Source organism: Metopolophium dirhodum, chromosome 6 (genome assembly GCF_019925205.1).
Source record: "Metopolophium dirhodum isolate CAU chromosome 6, ASM1992520v1, whole genome shotgun sequence".
In the NCBI taxonomy this organism is placed as follows: Eukaryota; Metazoa; Arthropoda; class Insecta; order Hemiptera; family Aphididae; genus Metopolophium; species Metopolophium dirhodum.
In genome coordinates this window covers 16,249,043-16,269,005 of record NC_083565.1, presented here as the reverse complement: position 1 = coordinate 16,269,005, position 19,963 = coordinate 16,249,043, and the positions used below count along the sequence as shown (strand labels likewise).

Below are 19,963 nucleotides of genomic sequence, written 5' to 3'. Positions count from 1 at the left end.
TATTAATAGACGGAAAAATATTTATTTATAATAAAAAAAACAAAATGCAAACATTTGACTATTACGCGCGCACAACTGTATGTCTGTACTAGATTACATGTGCTTAGTAATAATTCTATATAGGTATTTTATTTTTATTTGTTGATAAATGACGCAGGATATTCTTAACGCGACTTTTAGACCTTGCGTTCTGCGGCGAAGTCAACTACTGACACCGTCTGTGGCGCTTCAAATCAGTGGCCGTGGTCGTGTGTGAAACAGTCTTATATAAACTAATGTTTTTCCAACAGCAGAGCTTCTCAGTAGCGCTGCCGAGTGGCTGCGTGTGAAAGGGCCCTTTAATAAATTTTTTCCCATAATATTAATATATTATATACAATTTTATTAATTAATGGTTTTTAAATTTAAGTGAGGACCGCCGGTTGGACACCTCTGGCTTAAACTATCAATTAAAAGTACTTGTCTGGTGGCACATACATTTGAAACACTTAACAGCTCATTAAAATTGAATGAATCAACCATCAGTTATTTAGTGTTTAAATTTGTGTTATTAGACTTGAATAGAATTTTATTCAATGTAGTAGCACCAGGATAGTTGTAATACCTATAATTTAAAATGTTAGTTCAAAATATTAAAAGTGTTTATTTGAATACCATGATTAAAAGTCAAAATGAGTTAAATAGTATTCTACAAAATTTTTAATACCATTATAAAAAAAGTATAAAGAAATCTGGTACAATTTATAGGTTTATATTTCTTAGTAAAATGTGAAAATACTTATTTTTAACTGTCTCAATAGACTTGGGTTTGATTTGAATGTTTATTTCAATTTCGACTACCATTGATTCAGGATAAGATTCTGAATCTCAGGCCATAATAGTACAAATAAAATATGTATTCTGTTATAGTGTTTACGTTTTAGATTTTAGCTCGGATATTATTGGTTGTACTATGGTATGTTTTATAAAGTTCCTTCAGGAAAGAAGATTATGATTATTATTGAATGTTTTATAAATAATAATTACATAAATTTAATGTTTAAAATGAAACAATTAGCTCATCCAAAACACTTAGCATCTTAAAAATATTAATTTTTCAATAATAATTTTGATTGTCTCTAACCAAATTAAATATTGAAGTACAACTTATTAATAGATAAATAACATATAATATTTCAATCCTTGATCTTCTACAGTTCACTAAGGTTCTGCCTTTAGTTTTAAATTATTTTTTTTTTTTTTATTAACAATTTTATCTGTTTATTATTAATTACTATACAACTAATATTTAGGTGGAATGCAAGATTTTAACTACATATATTCAAACTGTTTTGAAATTACAATCGAACTTACCTGCTGTAAATTTCCATCTCCATCTGTGCTGACTAAAGAATGGGAATATAACCGTGAATCTTTGTTAACTTATATGGAGAGTGTTCATATGGGAATTAAAGGTAAATGTATAGTATGATTTATAATGGTAATTAAACATATATTATAACTTTCTATAATTCATAAATACTTTACAGGATTGGTTCAAGATGAAAATAATAACCCAATTCCAGGAGCTACAATACATATTGTAGGCATAAATCATACTGTAAAAACTACAAATAGAGGTGAATATTGGAGACTATTACTTCCTGGTATATATACTATTTCAGCCAATGCTCCTGGGTAAGAGAAATCATTTAACATAATCATAATGTATTAGGTATTTAATAAAATATTATTGTTTTTAAAAGTAATTTTTATATTATAGTATTCTATAATAAACTAGCATACATAATACACAAAATTATTTGATTTATAAGTATTTAATACAGTTACATTTTTGAAATTAATATTAATTTAAATAATACATTTATAACATTTTTTTTTTTTTAATAAATTAAATTAGCTTTATTTATTATTCATAATCATCGATAAAATATGAATTAATAGAAACAGATAGTTTTGGAAAATTATTCTACTAATGTGGTATGTAAATTTACTATTTTGTAAATCAAATAATATAATAAATGTAAATGTGTTTGTTATTCTTAGACCAATTCTTAACATATGGTTTTCATAAGTTAAAATGTAATATTATTTTACGTAACATAAATATTGATGTTAGGAAAGTTCATATTTACAGGAGGTATTTTTTTATTTTGTTTTAGTTACAATGCATCAGTGTATCGAAATATTTTAGTGAAGAATGATACTCTACGTTCTACAACTGTCAACTTTACACTCCATACATTAAAACAATCGTCAGGTAATTTAATGGATAATATATATTTTCCTTCATAAATAAGTTATATTCAACAAATAATTAATTTCAATTTTCCCTTTTTTTATATATATATATATATATATATATATATATAAACTGGTGATTTACATGTTTATAATCTTTTGCATGGGATTACTAATAGGTGGTGGCGTATACTCTGTTATAATAATTAAATAGTAGATTTATGTTAACAAAAATAATTATAAAAATCAGTGGCGAATTGAAAGATCAGGGAAAATTTGTTGATGGATCTATCAAGGTGTTATATTTTTATGTAAATTCCTTTTTTGTCAGTATGAGTGATATCCATATACATAATTGTTAAATCAAAATTTTTATCCAATTCGCTTCTGATGAAAATAATGAATACTTAACAAAAGTTTATACTGTGTATATTTTCTAGCCGACAGATACAAAATATCAATGGTCTTCTGCATGCTGATATTGGTATTGCATGTGTCTTTAATAAATTGTGACTTGATAACTTTCTTAACATAATATTACCAATAAACTTAGTAACAACGATTTTAGTCCAAAATAGTGTAAGAACAAATTAATTAACTTTGTGATATATAATACAGTAAAATCTCTATAACTCAATTTCCAACTAGTCAAAAATAAATTAGTTCTCTTAAAATTGATATAGTGTTCCATAAGATTAATATCTTCTTCTAGAGCTTGAAGTATTTTAAAGCTAACATAGACTATTATATAGATGCCATTACAATCAATCACTGATCTCTTTTCTTGCTGTCTTCCAGCCTGTTCCTTGGGATACTATTAAATCCACTTCCACCCTTTCCAAACATCTTTAACTTAAGCAACCTCTAGATCTTTTATTTTAACTTCCAACCATCAATTCTTTTAATAGTCTATTCCTAATAGCTAGCCTATTCAACCGTTTTACTCCTTAGATAAACGCCGGTTATAAGTTTTTGAAATAACTGGTTTACTTAATCCATTTATTATTTTCCTATAATCTCTATATTTGTTCAACATGAGTTATTGATAAGGTATTTACCATAATATTTACTCTCTTTATATGAGTCCATCATTATCTCTTTTTGTCACTTGAAGTAAAAAGTAAGATCCGTTAATTTCTAAGTCATCTTTCTTTAATTGATGTCTTGTTTTTACTTGATTGACTTTTAGTCCTGAACGTCTAACTCAGCATCTAAACAAATTACCTCTCTCTAATCTTGAGTTATGGAGTAAGTACTGTACATAAATTATAAAACAAACTACTACGATGAGTATTATTTAATTTAGGTATATTAATAATATTAACGTTTATACTTAATTATATGTGTATGTGTGTATATTTTGATGAGCTATGGAAATCACTTAAATTTTGCAAATTATTGTTATAATAATGCATACTTAAAGTACAAGAACTAAAAAAAATATTTATTTTTTTTATTGACATGATAAATTTACCTAAATTACATATAGTAAAATTGTTTGATGTATAAACTGTTCTACACAACCTGATCACCAGAATTAGAACACTATATACATTTTTTATTTAATTTAAACATAAGGTTGTTCATTTTTTTATATTGCATTTTAAGTGTTTTCCACATGCAGCTACTTCCATAGTATTATTAGATAATAATAGTTAAGATATTTTCTGGCACAATCTAATGTTAATTATTTTACTAAAATGGCTCACAGTGATTATAGTATTATAATTATTGCATTTTTAAAACTATTTTCTGATTATTTTTATATTTTTTTTTTTATTATTATTTATGTATTTCATTACTTTATAGTATTAAACTAATGGTCCTTTCTATCCACTTTTTAAAGGTAATTTTACTGAACAAATATTGGTTATTGAAACTATTTTACAAATATACATTTAACTTTATTATTTATAGTGGCTTTTAGAAAAAATTATACTACAACTGGATAGGTTTAACTAAGCCACTAAGAGGTCATTAGAATTAGTTGCAAGTTGGATATACAGTAAAACTTCCATATAAGTCTCATGGGAAACAAAACAAAATTGTAATATTGAGGAATTCGTCAAATAGAATTTACACATGATAACAATGAAGGTCATGGTTCTCAAAAACAATTCGTTAAACAGATTTTGTTAAATGGAAGTTCAGTATATGGAAGTTTCACTGTACTTCCCATTTAATTTTTAGAAAAGCCTATTAAAATCATAAACAAAAATGTTGTTTAATTTTATGATATTAGTAGGTATTAAAATTATACTATGTTCTAAAAACCTGATATCAGTGTCATCAGCATAACTAGAAAGGTGCTAGAGGTGCAACCCTCTACAGTAACTTCTTAACAACTTAACAACAATTTTGAAAATGTTTACCAAGGTTCTGTTTTATTCAATAAAGTCCTACCATTTCTAAATTCTAGTTATGTTTAAATATAATCATACACACACAGAGAAAAGGCTGCCAAATTTAATTGATAATAGTGAAAGTTAGTGGCTTATATTATGTATCAAAATATCTTAAGCGTAGGTTGCGATGCGCACCGTCGCCGATTCGAATCTCGGTTACGGGCGGCACTTCTCTCCGAGCAGACATCTGTCACCAGAAAAAAGTCACCATCCCCCGACCGGGCATGGCAGAAACCTACAGGTGCCCAATCAAAATTCTGCCAAATAAACACACGTGTTAAAAACCTACCGGTCCAACCCCTACCACTACCACGCTACATAACCCTACAAACAACCTAATGGCCTTAGTCGCTGGGCTTAAAAAGATCAATAAAAAAAAATATATATATATATCTTTATACATATATTTTATTACACCAACTTGGGGGGGGGGGGGGGGAATTTCTTTTAATGACTTGACAAATTATCGGGCCTATGTATGTATGAAATAATTAAAATAACTATACAAAATAAATTTATTTTTTTCAATATTTAGTCGTGTATTAATTTTAAACAAAAGTTGCTACAAAATAAATATGCTGCTTTTATAAAATTATGTAATAACAATTTAAAAGATAGTCAATACAGATGATACTATCACACAGATTTTTGGGTAAGAAATTATATTATTATTTTTGTTATAGTACTTACAGTATTACTGACTTAGGTATCTAATAATACACGTAAAAATCAATTCATTCATTTGCAGTTAACAAAATACTGTAGTCGTTACTGAAATACATAATCAAGCTAACTACTTAAGCAATTATACTTATTTAATTTTTAGTATTTTTTTGATGTAGCTATTGCATAATACTAATTTTATTAAAAACTTGTTATTCTATTCTATTTTTTCTGTTTTTTGATTAATTTAATTAATTAAATACATAAAACTTAACTCTAGAGTTCACTAAAAACCAATACAAGTGAATAAATATTTTTAATTCTTTAGTATTATGCATGTTATTCATTTTTATAAATAAAGTATGCTGTTTACAATTGTATTCTATGTGTTCGGTTTGCTTAACTTTACTAATATATATTAAAATATCTAACAAAAATGAATTAATTTTTTTTAAAACATCTATAGATGTTAATATTTAATTTAAAGTACTTTCATTTATAGTATATTATACAATCAAGAAAAAGGACCTTATAATATTTTGATGCAAGTTTATTTAATTTTTGCTTATAATTATATAAGTGTGTCCTAGCCTCCCAATGTTGTTTTACAATATTACACATATTCAATTTTCATTTATTGTATTAATTATTTACACAATACTTCTTTAGAACTCATTGATGTTGAAACATCAAACGTGGTAATTGATTTATCTCACTGGAATGTTAATGTTGATTTTGGATTGGCCAAAAGTAATGGGACAGTGGCTGTGATTCATAAAGCAACTCAGGGGATTAGAAATATCGACTCTTGCTATAGAACCAGACGAATTGCAGCTGAAAAAGAAGGACTACTTTGGGGAGCATATCATTTTGGTACTAATAAAAATGGTGTCATCCAGGCTAATCACTTTTTAAATCAAGTCGGAAATACATCGACAACTTTACTTGTTCTAAATGTTGAGCCTTATAAAAATAAAATAATGACCCAAAAGCAAGCTGAAGATTTTATAAAAACTGTTCAAAATACAACTAAAAATGTTGTCATGATTTATGCCAGTTATAACACCTTAAAAAATTACTCTACCCCATTTTTATTAAAAACTCCACTATGGTTAGCTCTTTATAACACACACCTTAAATTACCACCTGGTTGGGATAAATGGGTCTTATGGCAATACACAGATGGAAGAAAGGGTTTATGGCCACATGGAGTGAACGGTGTTGGCTTATGTGATAGAGATAAATTTAATGGTTCAATTGATAGACTGAGAGCATTTTGGCCAAATGGAAGTTTTCCTCTTTTATGAATTAAAAAAGGTTTGTACATTTTCCAAGTATCAATAAACTATTGAAATTCACAATTTGTAATTTTTTCTGTTAAATTAATTTGTTGATGTTTACTCAATGATAATTTCTAAATAATCAATACAGTAATAAATATACAATTTTCTATAGTCAATATTGAAGGGTCATCAAGGAATTTAATATCAACTAAAAAAATATAATATACAATCTCAACGACTGACAAATGCATATATTATGTTTATTTAATATTATATATAACTTTTATATTTTGGTAGTTAAAATTTTTTAAATCCTTAACTTTTTCGTTTAATTTTTCAATCTAATACTTGTCAAATACTAAAATTGGTAAAACTTACAAAATGTATTTATTAAATAAAAGTAGGTATAATTGTATTTATTTTATGAATTATAGTCATTCACTCAATTAAGTGTGTGCTGCGTTTAAGATAAGATGTATTAATGGCCTGTTTTACAATTATAGTTTAAACCTCGATTACGCCTAACCCACTGATTTTACCAGCCGAATTCGGTGGTTTAACCTTAGTTTAACGATTGTAATACGGGCACTAAATGAGATAAAATGTTTCAGGTTAGGTAAGGTTGAACACTGCTTATAATTAATTTGTTATTAAAAATACTAAAATAGAAAATAAGTCAACCAAGCTATACTATCTATAATAAATTTGTAAGCAAGTCAGCTTGCAGATATATTTCTCGGAGCCAACAAAAAATATTTTATCTTTACCATAAATAACATATATAATAACGTATATCATCTAAAGCGGGAGTTAGTAGGTTTCTTTTATATTTTATTGCTTAATTTCCTTGCTCTTCTATCTTTATGGTGTACATCCAAATGTATGTCTCTTTAGATTGTTAGTTTAATTAAAAATTTATACTGGTCAATTAGGTCAATAATAATAAATTCATTACTTATAAAAGTCAGTAAAAATTACTTTTGTGAAAATTGGTTATCAATGTAAATTATGCATCTCATGTTTTAGAAAATAATGTAAATCATGATGAACAAGCTAATTAGTAGTTATTTCTGTAACAACTAAATAGTAAATATTCTATTAACTTCATACAATAAAATTATTTTAAACCAATGGTTGAACCTACCTAAATTCTTAATTGTTATTTTGTCATCACTGACTATAAGGGGACTGCTTGTACATTTCTTCAATTCTTCCCCTTGCTTTACAACCTACCTAACCTAATACCACACTAAGTAAAATACAGATTTACATTTGACAATATCAATGCATGAGTTTATTTAGTTATTTTATTTTTACACTATGTCGGCTGTATAATATGGTACTATATTATTTCAGATTATGAGCGGAGCGGAGCTTTGTTTATCACTATAGGAACAAATAAAAAATAAAAATAACGATTTTAGTTTTTTTGTTGTAATTTATAATATTAATTCAACTTACAGGCTATATTAAAATATAATAACAATATAAAATTATCCAGACTGACAAACCGTCTCCGCTCAGAATCGTTTTTTGTATACAATGATATGATATCATTGAACTCAAATTTAATACAATCCATTACACAGTGACCCACTTGTATTTTTAACAGTTTTTATCTATATATAATTTTATTAACGGTGAATTTAATAAAAATTATTTTTTTAATAGTAAAATATCAATACATTGCATACATTTATTTTTAAGTAAGACCTGAAAAAAGTGGTGGAGGGGCTTAGGCCAATATTAACAATTTATAAATGTATATAATATCACTGGTATCTACGATCTACTTACGTATATTAATATGTTAATCAACATTTTATTTGTTATAAATCTCTATTAATTATTTTATATTATTATATTATGAATTATCTATTAAATAACTCATAAGTCCTCAGATAATTTGTAGTAATAATATAATTATGTAATTTTCACATATACCTAAATGTATATGTGTATTATATAATATATATTATGTGATTTAGACATTTATCATTATTATTAAATGTATTATTATTATATACTTTTTATTCAAATTCAAAAGTTTTAAAAAAAATGTTATTATATTACTTATTGCGTTTTGTATGATCTAACTGCTCGTAACGGTTGTAAGATTTATATATATATATATATATATTATATATGATTAATAAACGAGTAATTATTGTTGTAGCAAATAGTTGTTTTTTTTTCTTTAAGGTAATTTGGTCATTTCCACACTTGTATATACATATTGTTAAGCCGCACGTAACTGCTTTAAAAATAACTGTTAACGGGGATGAAGTGAAGTATTTAGCCGCAATACGACGAGGTGTGTCGGACCATCATACTGCGAAACGTAATACGAGAGACGTATGCGAAATATGAACGCGCTTGTACTTACCTTACCTTTACCTATATACCTGTCTTACAAGCGAATAACATTAATATTTCTTATTTTTTTCGATAGATTTTAATATTATACTCTGTCCCAGGAGATATCATGCCGCGGCCCGACCAAAATCTGGTTTTCTGCGCGTCCCCACGCGACACCGGTTTTTATAGCAGGGTGACGTGGAGTGATGCTCAGAACCGGCGTGTTCTCTCGTGGGACAGGGTATAGTAGTCAAACAAAATAACATTTTGGCCACGACATTACGTGCTTTGTGTATATTATTAAATATTTTCTTGCCTATTGCTATACGGCTATACTACCTGATTATCAAACCACAATAATAGAGCATCCACAGCAGCTGTATGATGAATAGCATGGCGGTGGTTTGGATCGCTGAAATTTTGAAATTGAAAACCTAATCAAGCTCCAATAAATGTATTTATGTATACACTGTAGTGCGTTTCTTTTTAATCACTCGTGTAATACTCTTTGGACGTTTCCCGAATTCAAATAACAATATATTTGTATAAATGAACGTTTTTTTTTTTCCTTTATCTGTTAGCACAAATATATATATGTGGTGAAATGCGATGTAGAGATCTGCAATGACTTATTTGTATATGATCATCATCGTAATTGAAGCCTTGAGTCTAAACAAAATTAGAATTTGTGGCGTAGGCGTAGACCATGGCCCATACTGAAAATTCATGTTCAATTTAAGAACTTCAAGCATTACAAATCCGCAGGTACCCCGTAATTCGTAATTTTAAGATAGTCTATGAAAATTTAGTTATTGCTGAGAACGAGTTATGTTTACGTTGTCTAATTATCTTTAATTTAAGTGGCGTGTATAGGATTTAATTTCTGGAGGATTTTAGAAATCCTGAAAGTATAATTAATAATAATAATTCTAAACACACATACTTTTATTTTCGGAGTGGGTTCAACGACCCTAACTCCCCCTCCCACCATAAATACGTTTCTGATCTTAACAATTGATTGATTACATAAAATGATAATGTTGCATGCTACTTTTTAAAAGTGATTTCCGTCCATCGTCGTAGGTACCAACTTAGTTTACTATTTGTTTTTATTTTATTAATTAACTCGGTACCTAAATTAATAACTAGGTATACTTTTTGTGTGACATTTAAATTCCTGTAATGAAGAAAAAAAATCATTTAAAATATTTTATTTCAGTTCAATAATCATTCAAACTAAATTTATTTTTCTAAACTTTTAAATATTTGGTTGTATAAACTTTTGAGATAACCTATTACTTAATAAATATAACATTCAACTATTTTTAATTTAAATTGTATACATCATACACACTCTTTAAAAATTTAGATTTGTGATTAAATTGGTAGCCCAGGTTGACTGAAATTAATTCCTATATACAGTATACACCAACGCCACTGTTTCAAGTGCATCTATATTCTTTATATTAAAACCATACATAGAATACGATAAAGATTTTCGCAACAACCCTACAGAGTCACAGAGAATGACAAAAAAACAAAATCAAAAATATCTTATAATTTTTAAGGTGTTTATAAATAAATATCTATAACTACACACTTATATCGATTGATATTTTAATTCGATGGAATGAAGTCTTACGCATCGAAGAATATGACAGGGTAGGAGTGCAGACGCTGGGTATATAAGTTAACACTAGTATTTATAATCAATGGCTATATATGTTCAGTAGAAGTTCAATGCTTAAGCTATTGGGGCGGACGGAGTCAATCTACTTTTTAAAAAATATTTATGTGTACCAAGCCTTTTAATTGTAAGTATCCTAATCAATAAGACATTTAAATAATCTGGTACCCACATTTTTTGCCCCAAATCAAGCACTCCTTATAACCATGTCGCTTGCAGACGCGTATGACCGTACTGTGATGTGTGTATTAATAGGCCATTAGGGCGCGCAATAAAAAAAGAAGACATTTTTCTCTACTTCTTCAGTGAACAGTTTGTAATAAAAAAAATGTTGCTAATATTCTTACATAAAAAAAATTGTTTTTAGATACGTCATTTAGCCAACTGATATATATTTTGCGTGTGCGTGTATAGTTGGACTTAAAAGTAAAAACATTTATTCGGTAGTTCGAAAATCAGTAAAACACCTCAATGAGCTTGCCTAATATCGTACGAGACTGGAGCTCGTCTCCAATGTCCTCCAAAATCCTTTATAAGTTACATAGGTACTATATACGGGTAAAACTTTTTTTCTTTCAGCTGTCGATTTGAGTACGATAGAGATGAAGCACGGACAGAGAGACGGTGATGGTTTCCCTATTCCCGTAGCGTTCGTGCACCACAATTACGATCGTCTTGTATCCGCGTTGAACTTGATTAACGTCAACTATCCAAACATCACCAGATTATACACCGTGGGCAAAAGTGTGCAAGGGAGAGACTTGTACGTGCTCGAAGTGTCCACGAGTCCCGGACGACACGAATCTGGTAATGTTTACATAAGTGGTTGGAGGGTGATGTTTTAGCTCCCCCTCCATTAAAAAAAATCTTCGTAGAATTTATTGTACATTATTTAAATTTTAAGATGTTATAGCTAATTTCATTTATTTCGTATGGCTCACTAACAAACACATATCATATTAAAATTAGATTAAGTAACTTAGTCATAACCATAAATCACAATAATCACAGTCAGGGTTTAAATCAATAGTTAAAAAAGTTAAAACTTATAGATCATAAGTCTATATTTAGTAATTGGATCCATTCTATAGCTTTCGGGGTAACGTTGTGGATACCAGTCAGGTCTTGAGGGAAAGTTCTTTTTGAACACTCCGTCACAATGTGATCCATTGTTTGCTTGGCATTAATTATAGCCAATGAATCTTATTTTTTATTTTATTTTAGAACCAGAATATTTTGTTGCAGAGATTTTATTTTTATATATTTTCATCGGAAATTTAAGCAACATTTTATTAATAGGTAAAAGATTAAAAATAAAAGAAGAAAAATAATTGTTAATACATATTTAAATCATAAATTAGAAACCGGCGAAACCCCACTTTTGTTTATTACTCCAATTAGGTTAGCAAATTTCAAATTACGCTTGTTTTATGTACCTATACGTCCTACTTAATTTTAAATTTTAATAATACAATAATAGTATATTATTTATAGACTTAATGTCCCTAGATATACTAAGTAATATCAGTCCATAGAATTTGAATATACTTTAGGTACATAATATAGATATATTATGTGCGCACAGGGTGTTTCAGGTTGTTTCGTACAAACATTAAGAATGTCAGATGTTAGTGGAATCGAAAACGAAGACCTATTTATGTTTTGCGTAATTGCGTACCTACATGTGGGAAAAGGAGACTTACAAGTTACAGTATCCAACTCAAGAATTGAGGACGTTTCGTTCTCAAAAACTCAATTCTCAAAAACCGCGTGGTATATCATTTAGGGGTATTGAGGAACTATAGGTTGTCCTATATATTAAAATTAATTTTTGATTAAAATAACAATTTAAAGATTAAATGATAATTATTAATTATCATTCAAGTAATAAAAATCAAACCTGGACATAAACGAGTTAAAAAAGTTAAAGTTTAGTTAATTTATACTTAATTTAATATTCATTAACTTATTTTTAACTTAACTAACTTAAGCTAATATTAGGAGCCTTGTATTAAATTTCCAAGCTTTTTGACCCAACGAATACAATTTGTTGATATTTATAGAAAAAAATCTAAACAAATTGGAAACTGAAAATGTCCTCAAACAGCTCAAAACAAGTCAAAATCGTATGATGTATGTAAAACGCTAATATAAACATTCATGTATACGGTTATTTGTTTTAGAATTACACCAATAACCAAAATCGATTTTACGTAAAAATTCCCGGTTTTCCTTAATTTTTTTTGGTTTTTCCCAGCATTTGAAAACTATCGTGAATTTTAAATTTTGACCAATGCACCAACTAGATTTACTTTCCCATTGATCAAGATGCTGAAGTTGAAAATCGAAGCATTATCTCCACTACTATTATCGTGTACAGACACAAAAAAAGAACACACATTATTGTAAAATTGATAATACATTCATCGCTATGCTCAGAATCTAAAAGTAGGGCAAGTGGGTACCGATTTTCATAAGGTATCGTATGGGTCACTGTAATGGGAGGTTTATATTATATTTTCTAGATTCTTTGGTTACAGTTTGAACTACTTATGAGAAACCTTGTATTAAATTTTCAGTTCTTAGTTACAAAAATGGTACATATATTATTATACAAATTTAACTAGAAAATAATTTTTAAATTTTTATTATTTTGGTTTTGTCAAAAGTGAACATTAAATGCTTCAAAAAAAAAATCGTGTCTATATTATATCTTTCATTTTTTTGAACTGCTATATTATAACAATTTATGACTTATATGACGAACCTAGTATTACATTTCAAGTTTTTAACCCAGTGAAAAAGTTTTCATCGATATTTATTTTATAGAAAATCTATAATTGTCTACTCTTGACCCACAAAAATATCAACTAGATAACATTTTCTACAAGAAATTATCTTTAACTGCTGGAGATTGAAATCTTCAAAGTATCGTCAGACACAAAAAACCCACTCGTCACTGTAATTTGTAAACCCAATACACAACTCCGCTATACAATTGTGGACGTACGTGTCCGATGAATCGCCCAACAGAAATATAATATATGTATCTGGTTTAGGCAAACCGGAGTTCAAGTACGTGGCCAATATGCACGGGAACGAAGTGATCGGTCGGGAAATGTTGCTGTTGCTTGCGCAGTACTTGTGCCAGAACTACGGTATAGACCAACGCGTCACCAGGTTGGTTGACGGAGTGCGGATACATCTGATGCCGACGATGAACCCGGATGGATACGAAATATCCACTCAAGGTATTAATATGTCGTCATTTCAGTGGGCTGCACGCCTGCACCTACAGCAGATTGCAGCATGGACAATCGCAGACATTTTTCTAGGGGAAGGGGGCAGAGATAATTTAAAATAAAATTTCGATTTTGAAAGCTCTTAACTTCAACACCTATATATTATAATAACATATAAGGTCTAAAATGTATACAAATTATACCAAAAAAATAAAGTACCTAATAATTCATAGATCGAAAAAACGTTTGAGATTTGGGGGGGGGGGGCTAAATTCTTAGTACCAGAGGTCACCAATTAATATTTTTTAAGTCCACATTAGGAATTTGGAAATTGTTCGAGGCCTCGTGGGCCATCAAAATTGCAGACGTCGTTAAAAACCAATGAACAAAAATGATAAACTACAACACTCATACTTTCTATAATATTAACGGTTTTTGCTTTTTTTTCTTGTCTGCGGGCAACATGTGAACCATGGGCCACATCGCGCCATTTGATGACCCTTGCTCTACTATGTAATAATATTGAATAAGCTTAAAAAAATTGTAGGGGGCTATTGAAATTTTTTTTAGGAGGGCTTAACTTAACCCCTCAAGCCAGCCCACTATTTGTGCCTATTTACCTAGATATCTACTGGGGCACAGTTATAATTATTGCCTTTAGGCGCATATATCATTAATTTAGCCATAAATATACGTAGGTACTTATACAAATTATACTAAACTATTGATTAAATAGTTTTATTCTAGTTTCATGTTTAGAATTATATGATAATTAAACAAAATTGATATTCACATAATGTACTATTTTGAAATTTCAAAAAACTGTATCAGTATCTCACTACCTCTATAGTATAGATAATCCGTATACAGTATTTTAGTGTGACGATAAATAATTTAAGCTAATTTTATTCATATTAAAATATTAGTTATTTGCTGAAAATAATAAGACACCAATAGATAGGCTATAACATAGAATATTTTAATACTTATAGGTAGCATATAATAAACGACATTTAAAAGTAATAAGTTATGTAGATCATTACACGAGTGTTCCTATTTAAGTGCCTATTATAATATACGATGTTGTTCACCGCAGGAATCGAAGACGTTAACGACGTGGTTGGCCGCGACAACGCAAACAGTGTTGACTTGAATCGAAATTTTCCGGACAATAGACATTCCTTGCACGTGAGTACATACATGCTACAATTATGAATAAATAGAAATAACACCAAAAACGCCGTCCCTATGTCTAAATCCAGTGACTGATCAAACAAATATTTTGTGGATATGGATATTATATTATTGTTGGCAGGCACATACTACCATTATCCATTGATTAGGCATAGAAATACTAGTTTTTAATATTTATATTTTATAATGTAGTTAAGAATGACCAATATGGTTTTAAAAATAAAAAATGTATGAAAAAAAGCAATTTTTGGACTTTGTGTGCTCATTGGCATTTGAAAGGAATATAGTCACGTATCTACTTAGCTTTTATAATCTATATAGACCTAGAAAAAGCGTTTGATAATGTTAGCTAGAATATAATGTTGCATGAATATTGAATGTCTGTATGAATTTCTTGAAAGATTTTCCAAACATACCAATACACAAATCATTTTATATTAAATTTTAATATTTAATAATTCATTGTTGTATGCGTGTTTTCTGTTTCTAAGTTTCTAAAATGTTTAATATTAGGCCCAGTTCCTTGTAAGTCGACGCCAACATTTTCTAAATCATATACTATACTAAATTTTAAATCTCCCTGTTGTTTACAGTTATCAAAACAAGAACCGGAAACCAAAGCAATCATCGAATGGATCAAAAGCATTCCGTTCGTTTTGAGTGCCAACCTACACGGCGGAGCTCTTGTGGCCAATTACCCTTTCGACAGCAGCGTGATCGACGGTAATTCCAATCCGCAGGCTTCGTATACCCCCGACAACGATGTATTTGTGCTACTAGCCAAAACATATTCTATGGTTAGTAATCAACGTTGACGGTCGTTGTGGAAAAATAATCTGAACGGTTGTCGATGGGAATTTTTTATTATAATATCGTGTCTGATGGAGTCATTTCGAGGGGGGTTTTTTTTAAGGAATGACATTGTAATTGGCCCTTTGAGAAATAATTCCAATTTTTTCCTACTTGTGATACTCCTTTCCCGATGAAAATACTAATTTGTAATCATAAGCCATGCTCGTTTGTTCACAGAATCATCCGAAAATGCATTTGGATAGCAACAAGTGCGCAAACGATACGACGTCGTTCAGGGACGGGATAGTCAACGGTGCCTCGTGGTACAGCGTGGTTGGCGGCATGCAAGACTTCAACTACTTAAACACGAATTGCTTCGAACTCACATTCGAGCTGGGCTGCACCAAGTTTCCATTTCAGAGAGATTTGGAAGGTTACTGGCTGGACAATCGCGAGTCGCTGCTCACTTTCATGGAACAAGTGAACAGGGGTGTGAAGGGATTCGTGCTGGACGACAAAGGGCATGGTGTGCGCAACGCGGACATATCGGTCGTGGGCATTGAACATCCCGTGAAATCGGCAAGCGATGGCGATTACTGGCGGATATTGGTGCCGGGAGACTATGAAATATCAGTGACAGCATATGGGTAAGAAAATAAAATTAGAAAAATATGAATATTAGACAAAACGGTATAGCTTTGCTTGTAACTAAATAAATTTTAATTTCTTTTTATTACATGTAAAATGCCTTTTTTTCTCATGCTATGTACTTTATTTATATTGTATTATTTATGTATCTTCAAATTCTCAATCACGATTCCCTAGTCACAACTAATCATTACACTTCTAATTCCAATACTTTATAATGGTTGTTCGTTACCTATTGACTAAATTTACTTATAGTGTATGATGATCCAACCCTTACATTTTTACAGTCATTAAATTTGACATTTATTAATTTATATAAATGATACAAGACAAGCCAAAAAACGAATAAGAATAGTACTATAATGACTAATAAGTTAATTACATTTGTTCAAATAAAATAAGTGCTAAAAATGATTGATTTTGGAAATATGGATCCATCAGTTCCCTATAGTGTGCTTGGGTTTATTACTAAATTGTAAACTAGTGCAATAAACAATTTCTTTTTGTAATAACGAGTGCATGGCCACAAACATTGCCAAAAAATGACAATTTAGAACCTTTTGGGGGGCTTAATTTCCACCAGGCTTAAGAATGCGCTTCATTGTTGTGTTTATAGGTATAAAAGGAAGACTCAGTCCATCCACGTGTACAACTCCACGACACCCACTTGGTTGAACTTTACGTTGCTCAAGGAAAACCTCGATGAATGGTCTCAAGTCAACGATTTTGGTTTGAGATCGAACGTGATTAAGATGAACAATTACAATACGAGAGCATTGTTTCTGAGTAATCTTAAAGAATTGGAAAATAGTTTGTCAAATGTAGCCGAATTAGTTCCGACACCTAGTTCTTTAGACCACAGTTCAGCGGAAACAATTCAATTTAAGGTCACTGAAAATGTAAGGCTGAAATTGATGTATTTAACGGTAGCAATATGTGATATAGTTTAATACATTTATTACTTATTTTCCCTATGTAGGTGGGGTCGCCCGACGAATTCAAGTTCAAAATTGCTATTTTGGGTGGACTGTACGTCAATGAACCTGCTACTCGTGAGATATTATTATTTTTGGCTAGACATTACGTCGAGGGTTACAGAAAAAAGGACAAGGACATAGTTTCGTTTTTATCAAAAGTCGTGTTACATTTTATACCCTACTTCGAACAAAATGAGAATTCTTATGAAAAGATATGTTCGACCGACGATCAAGCTGTAGTTACTGCACCACTATTGATAGCTACTAACCAACAAGATGAGCAGATGACCACTGATAACTTATGGAAAATGTTACAACGAGAACAGTTTGATATGATGTTCAGTCTGGAAGGTGGATCTATTTCAATAAAGTTAGTTTATCTCATTACTATAAATCATATTATGAGTTCTATAGCTATAGGTATGCAACTTTTAACAGCATTTAATTTATATATTTATTATTTTATAGGGGTCCAACAATTCATCCAAGGAACACAATTTCTATAATACTACAGGATTACGAAGAGTTATATTATAGTAACTTAAAAAATGTAAGTTATCTTATTAAATACTATAATTTTAAAAATGTTATATTTTGATTATATGTTTAGACTTGCGGTGAGCCGTTAGATCGTAAAATCAATGATGTTAAACAAAACGTGTTGGATACATTCAATAATGTATTAAAAATTAAAACTGTACGTAGAAAATGTATAATCTTATATAAGTCATAACTTAAGTGAACACAAAATCTGCATGTGTGGTCCAGGCACGTATAGATGGAGGGGGAGGGTGGAGGGGTTGAAAACCCCTCTGAAAATAAATAAATGTATCTATGATTACAAGATGAAGACTACTATCCCCCCCCAAAAAAAATTTTTTGTACGTGCCTGGTGTGGTCTTTGTCCTACAAACTCACAAAGTCACAACACAGCCAATCAGGCAGAATCAGGGGGGTTGAAATTTGGAAAAGAAACTGACCAATCTCAAGTACACATAATAATGAATTCAAATCAGTTTTAAAAAGTATTATTGCAATTCTAGGTCAATCAGCGTGATGGAATAAAGGTTGGTATATTTTGGTAAAAATAACTGACCGCCACCGATCCCCTTAAAGTGATTCCGTTCGTTCAAAAAGAAATTGTTTATAGACCCTCTGCTGTGACAAGATTATGAGACTTTGGATTGTTTGTTTGAATGTTCGATTTTAGTGCTGTAAAAATAATAACATTTCTCAACATATCGTGTAGAGAACCGTCTCAAATTTCAAACTTTTGACAATATTATTATGTTATACAAATTTCAGTTTTTAACAATTTTGTTCAATCATGTGGAATGAAGAAATTCATATTTCTAAAAATTCCTTGACCATTCTTTAGAGAAAGTGTTAATAAATAATATGATTTGTACAGAGTTAAAATCACACAAGCCTCTCTTTTTTTCAATTCACTCTAATGTTAAATCTAACGTCACAAAATAGGTTCTGCTGAACACAGATTTGTCATTTTGTACATTTGTAAGACAACGATAACACGTCATGCAGGTTGGGTAACCTCTTATTTCTTAATATAGAAAAACTAAGAATTTATTTATTTCAGATGGCATTACGTTTAACCTGCTGTAACTACATAGATCCGTTAGAAACAGTATTTGTTTGGATGGAGAGTTTCCACATGCTCAAAGTCATCATAGAAAACATTCAAGGTGTTCAAGGATCAGTTGTAGATAAATTAGGCAAACCTATTCGGAATGCAATCGTAACAATAAATATGTTTGCTGACGTTTACACAGTGACTCCTAATTCTGCTGTTTTTAAGGCACATTTGCCGATAGGTTTATATAATATTCATGTGAGTTAAGTTATTTTAGACTATGAAAAATATGATCAAAAGTTCATTTGTGTTTATTTAGGTCAAGGCAACCGGATATTTGATGAAAAGTATACCGATAAGTGTGCACCGTGGAATTATTACTAATATCAAAGTTATCATGTCACATGTTGGCCATGGGTCTGTAACTCTAGGATTAAACGCATTGGTTAAAGGTGAGTAATATTTTTTAACATTTAACTAACATTGTCTTTAAACATTTAAATGTTATAAACTGTATTGAATTAGGTTCTGTTATGGATATTGAAAACAGACCAATAGAGGCTGCAATCATAACGGACGATTCATCTTCTTCAGTGGCCTCTAGTTATCATAATGGGACTTATAAATTATATGTTGGAGAAGGTTGAATCTATTGTTATTTATACATAAACTTAATTAAGGTAAATTATTTTTTCTTAAATTATATTCAATTTTATTATAAAGGTATCAGAACTATACGAGTAAATGCTCATGGATATTACACTTCCATAAAATCAATAAATATTCAAGACGACAAACCTCAGACAGTGATTTTTAAATTAATTAAAGACGAAAGAGTTTTTAATATGCCAAGGTTGATGTTTATAGTCCTTACAGGTAACT

General features: G+C 29.7%; 1 protein-coding gene across 2 annotated transcripts in view; it reads left to right on the top strand.

Annotated features, from left to right (window-relative positions):
• The window catches only part of LOC132946820 (carboxypeptidase D-like), a 31,834-nt gene that overhangs the window by 8,688 nt on the left and 3,183 nt on the right, over nt 1-19,963 (top strand). For both annotated transcript variants that reach the window (XM_061016901.1, XM_061016902.1), the window contains exons 4-19: nt 1,293-1,454; nt 1,530-1,677; nt 2,163-2,260; nt 11,217-11,444; nt 13,697-13,888; nt 14,976-15,067; nt 15,667-15,870; nt 16,103-16,512; nt 17,130-17,412; nt 17,493-17,860; nt 17,959-18,040; nt 18,101-18,187; nt 19,088-19,339; nt 19,401-19,533; nt 19,607-19,723; nt 19,805-19,957. In XM_061016901.1, the coding sequence (XP_060872884.1) occupies nt 1,293-1,454; nt 1,530-1,677; nt 2,163-2,260; nt 11,217-11,444; nt 13,697-13,888; nt 14,976-15,067; nt 15,667-15,870; nt 16,103-16,512; nt 17,130-17,412; nt 17,493-17,860; nt 17,959-18,040; nt 18,101-18,187; nt 19,088-19,339; nt 19,401-19,533; nt 19,607-19,723; nt 19,805-19,957 (3,009 nt within the window). The remainder of the gene's footprint in view (nt 1-1,292; nt 1,455-1,529; nt 1,678-2,162; nt 2,261-11,216; nt 11,445-13,696; nt 13,889-14,975; nt 15,068-15,666; nt 15,871-16,102; nt 16,513-17,129; nt 17,413-17,492; nt 17,861-17,958; nt 18,041-18,100; nt 18,188-19,087; nt 19,340-19,400; nt 19,534-19,606; nt 19,724-19,804; nt 19,958-19,963) is intronic.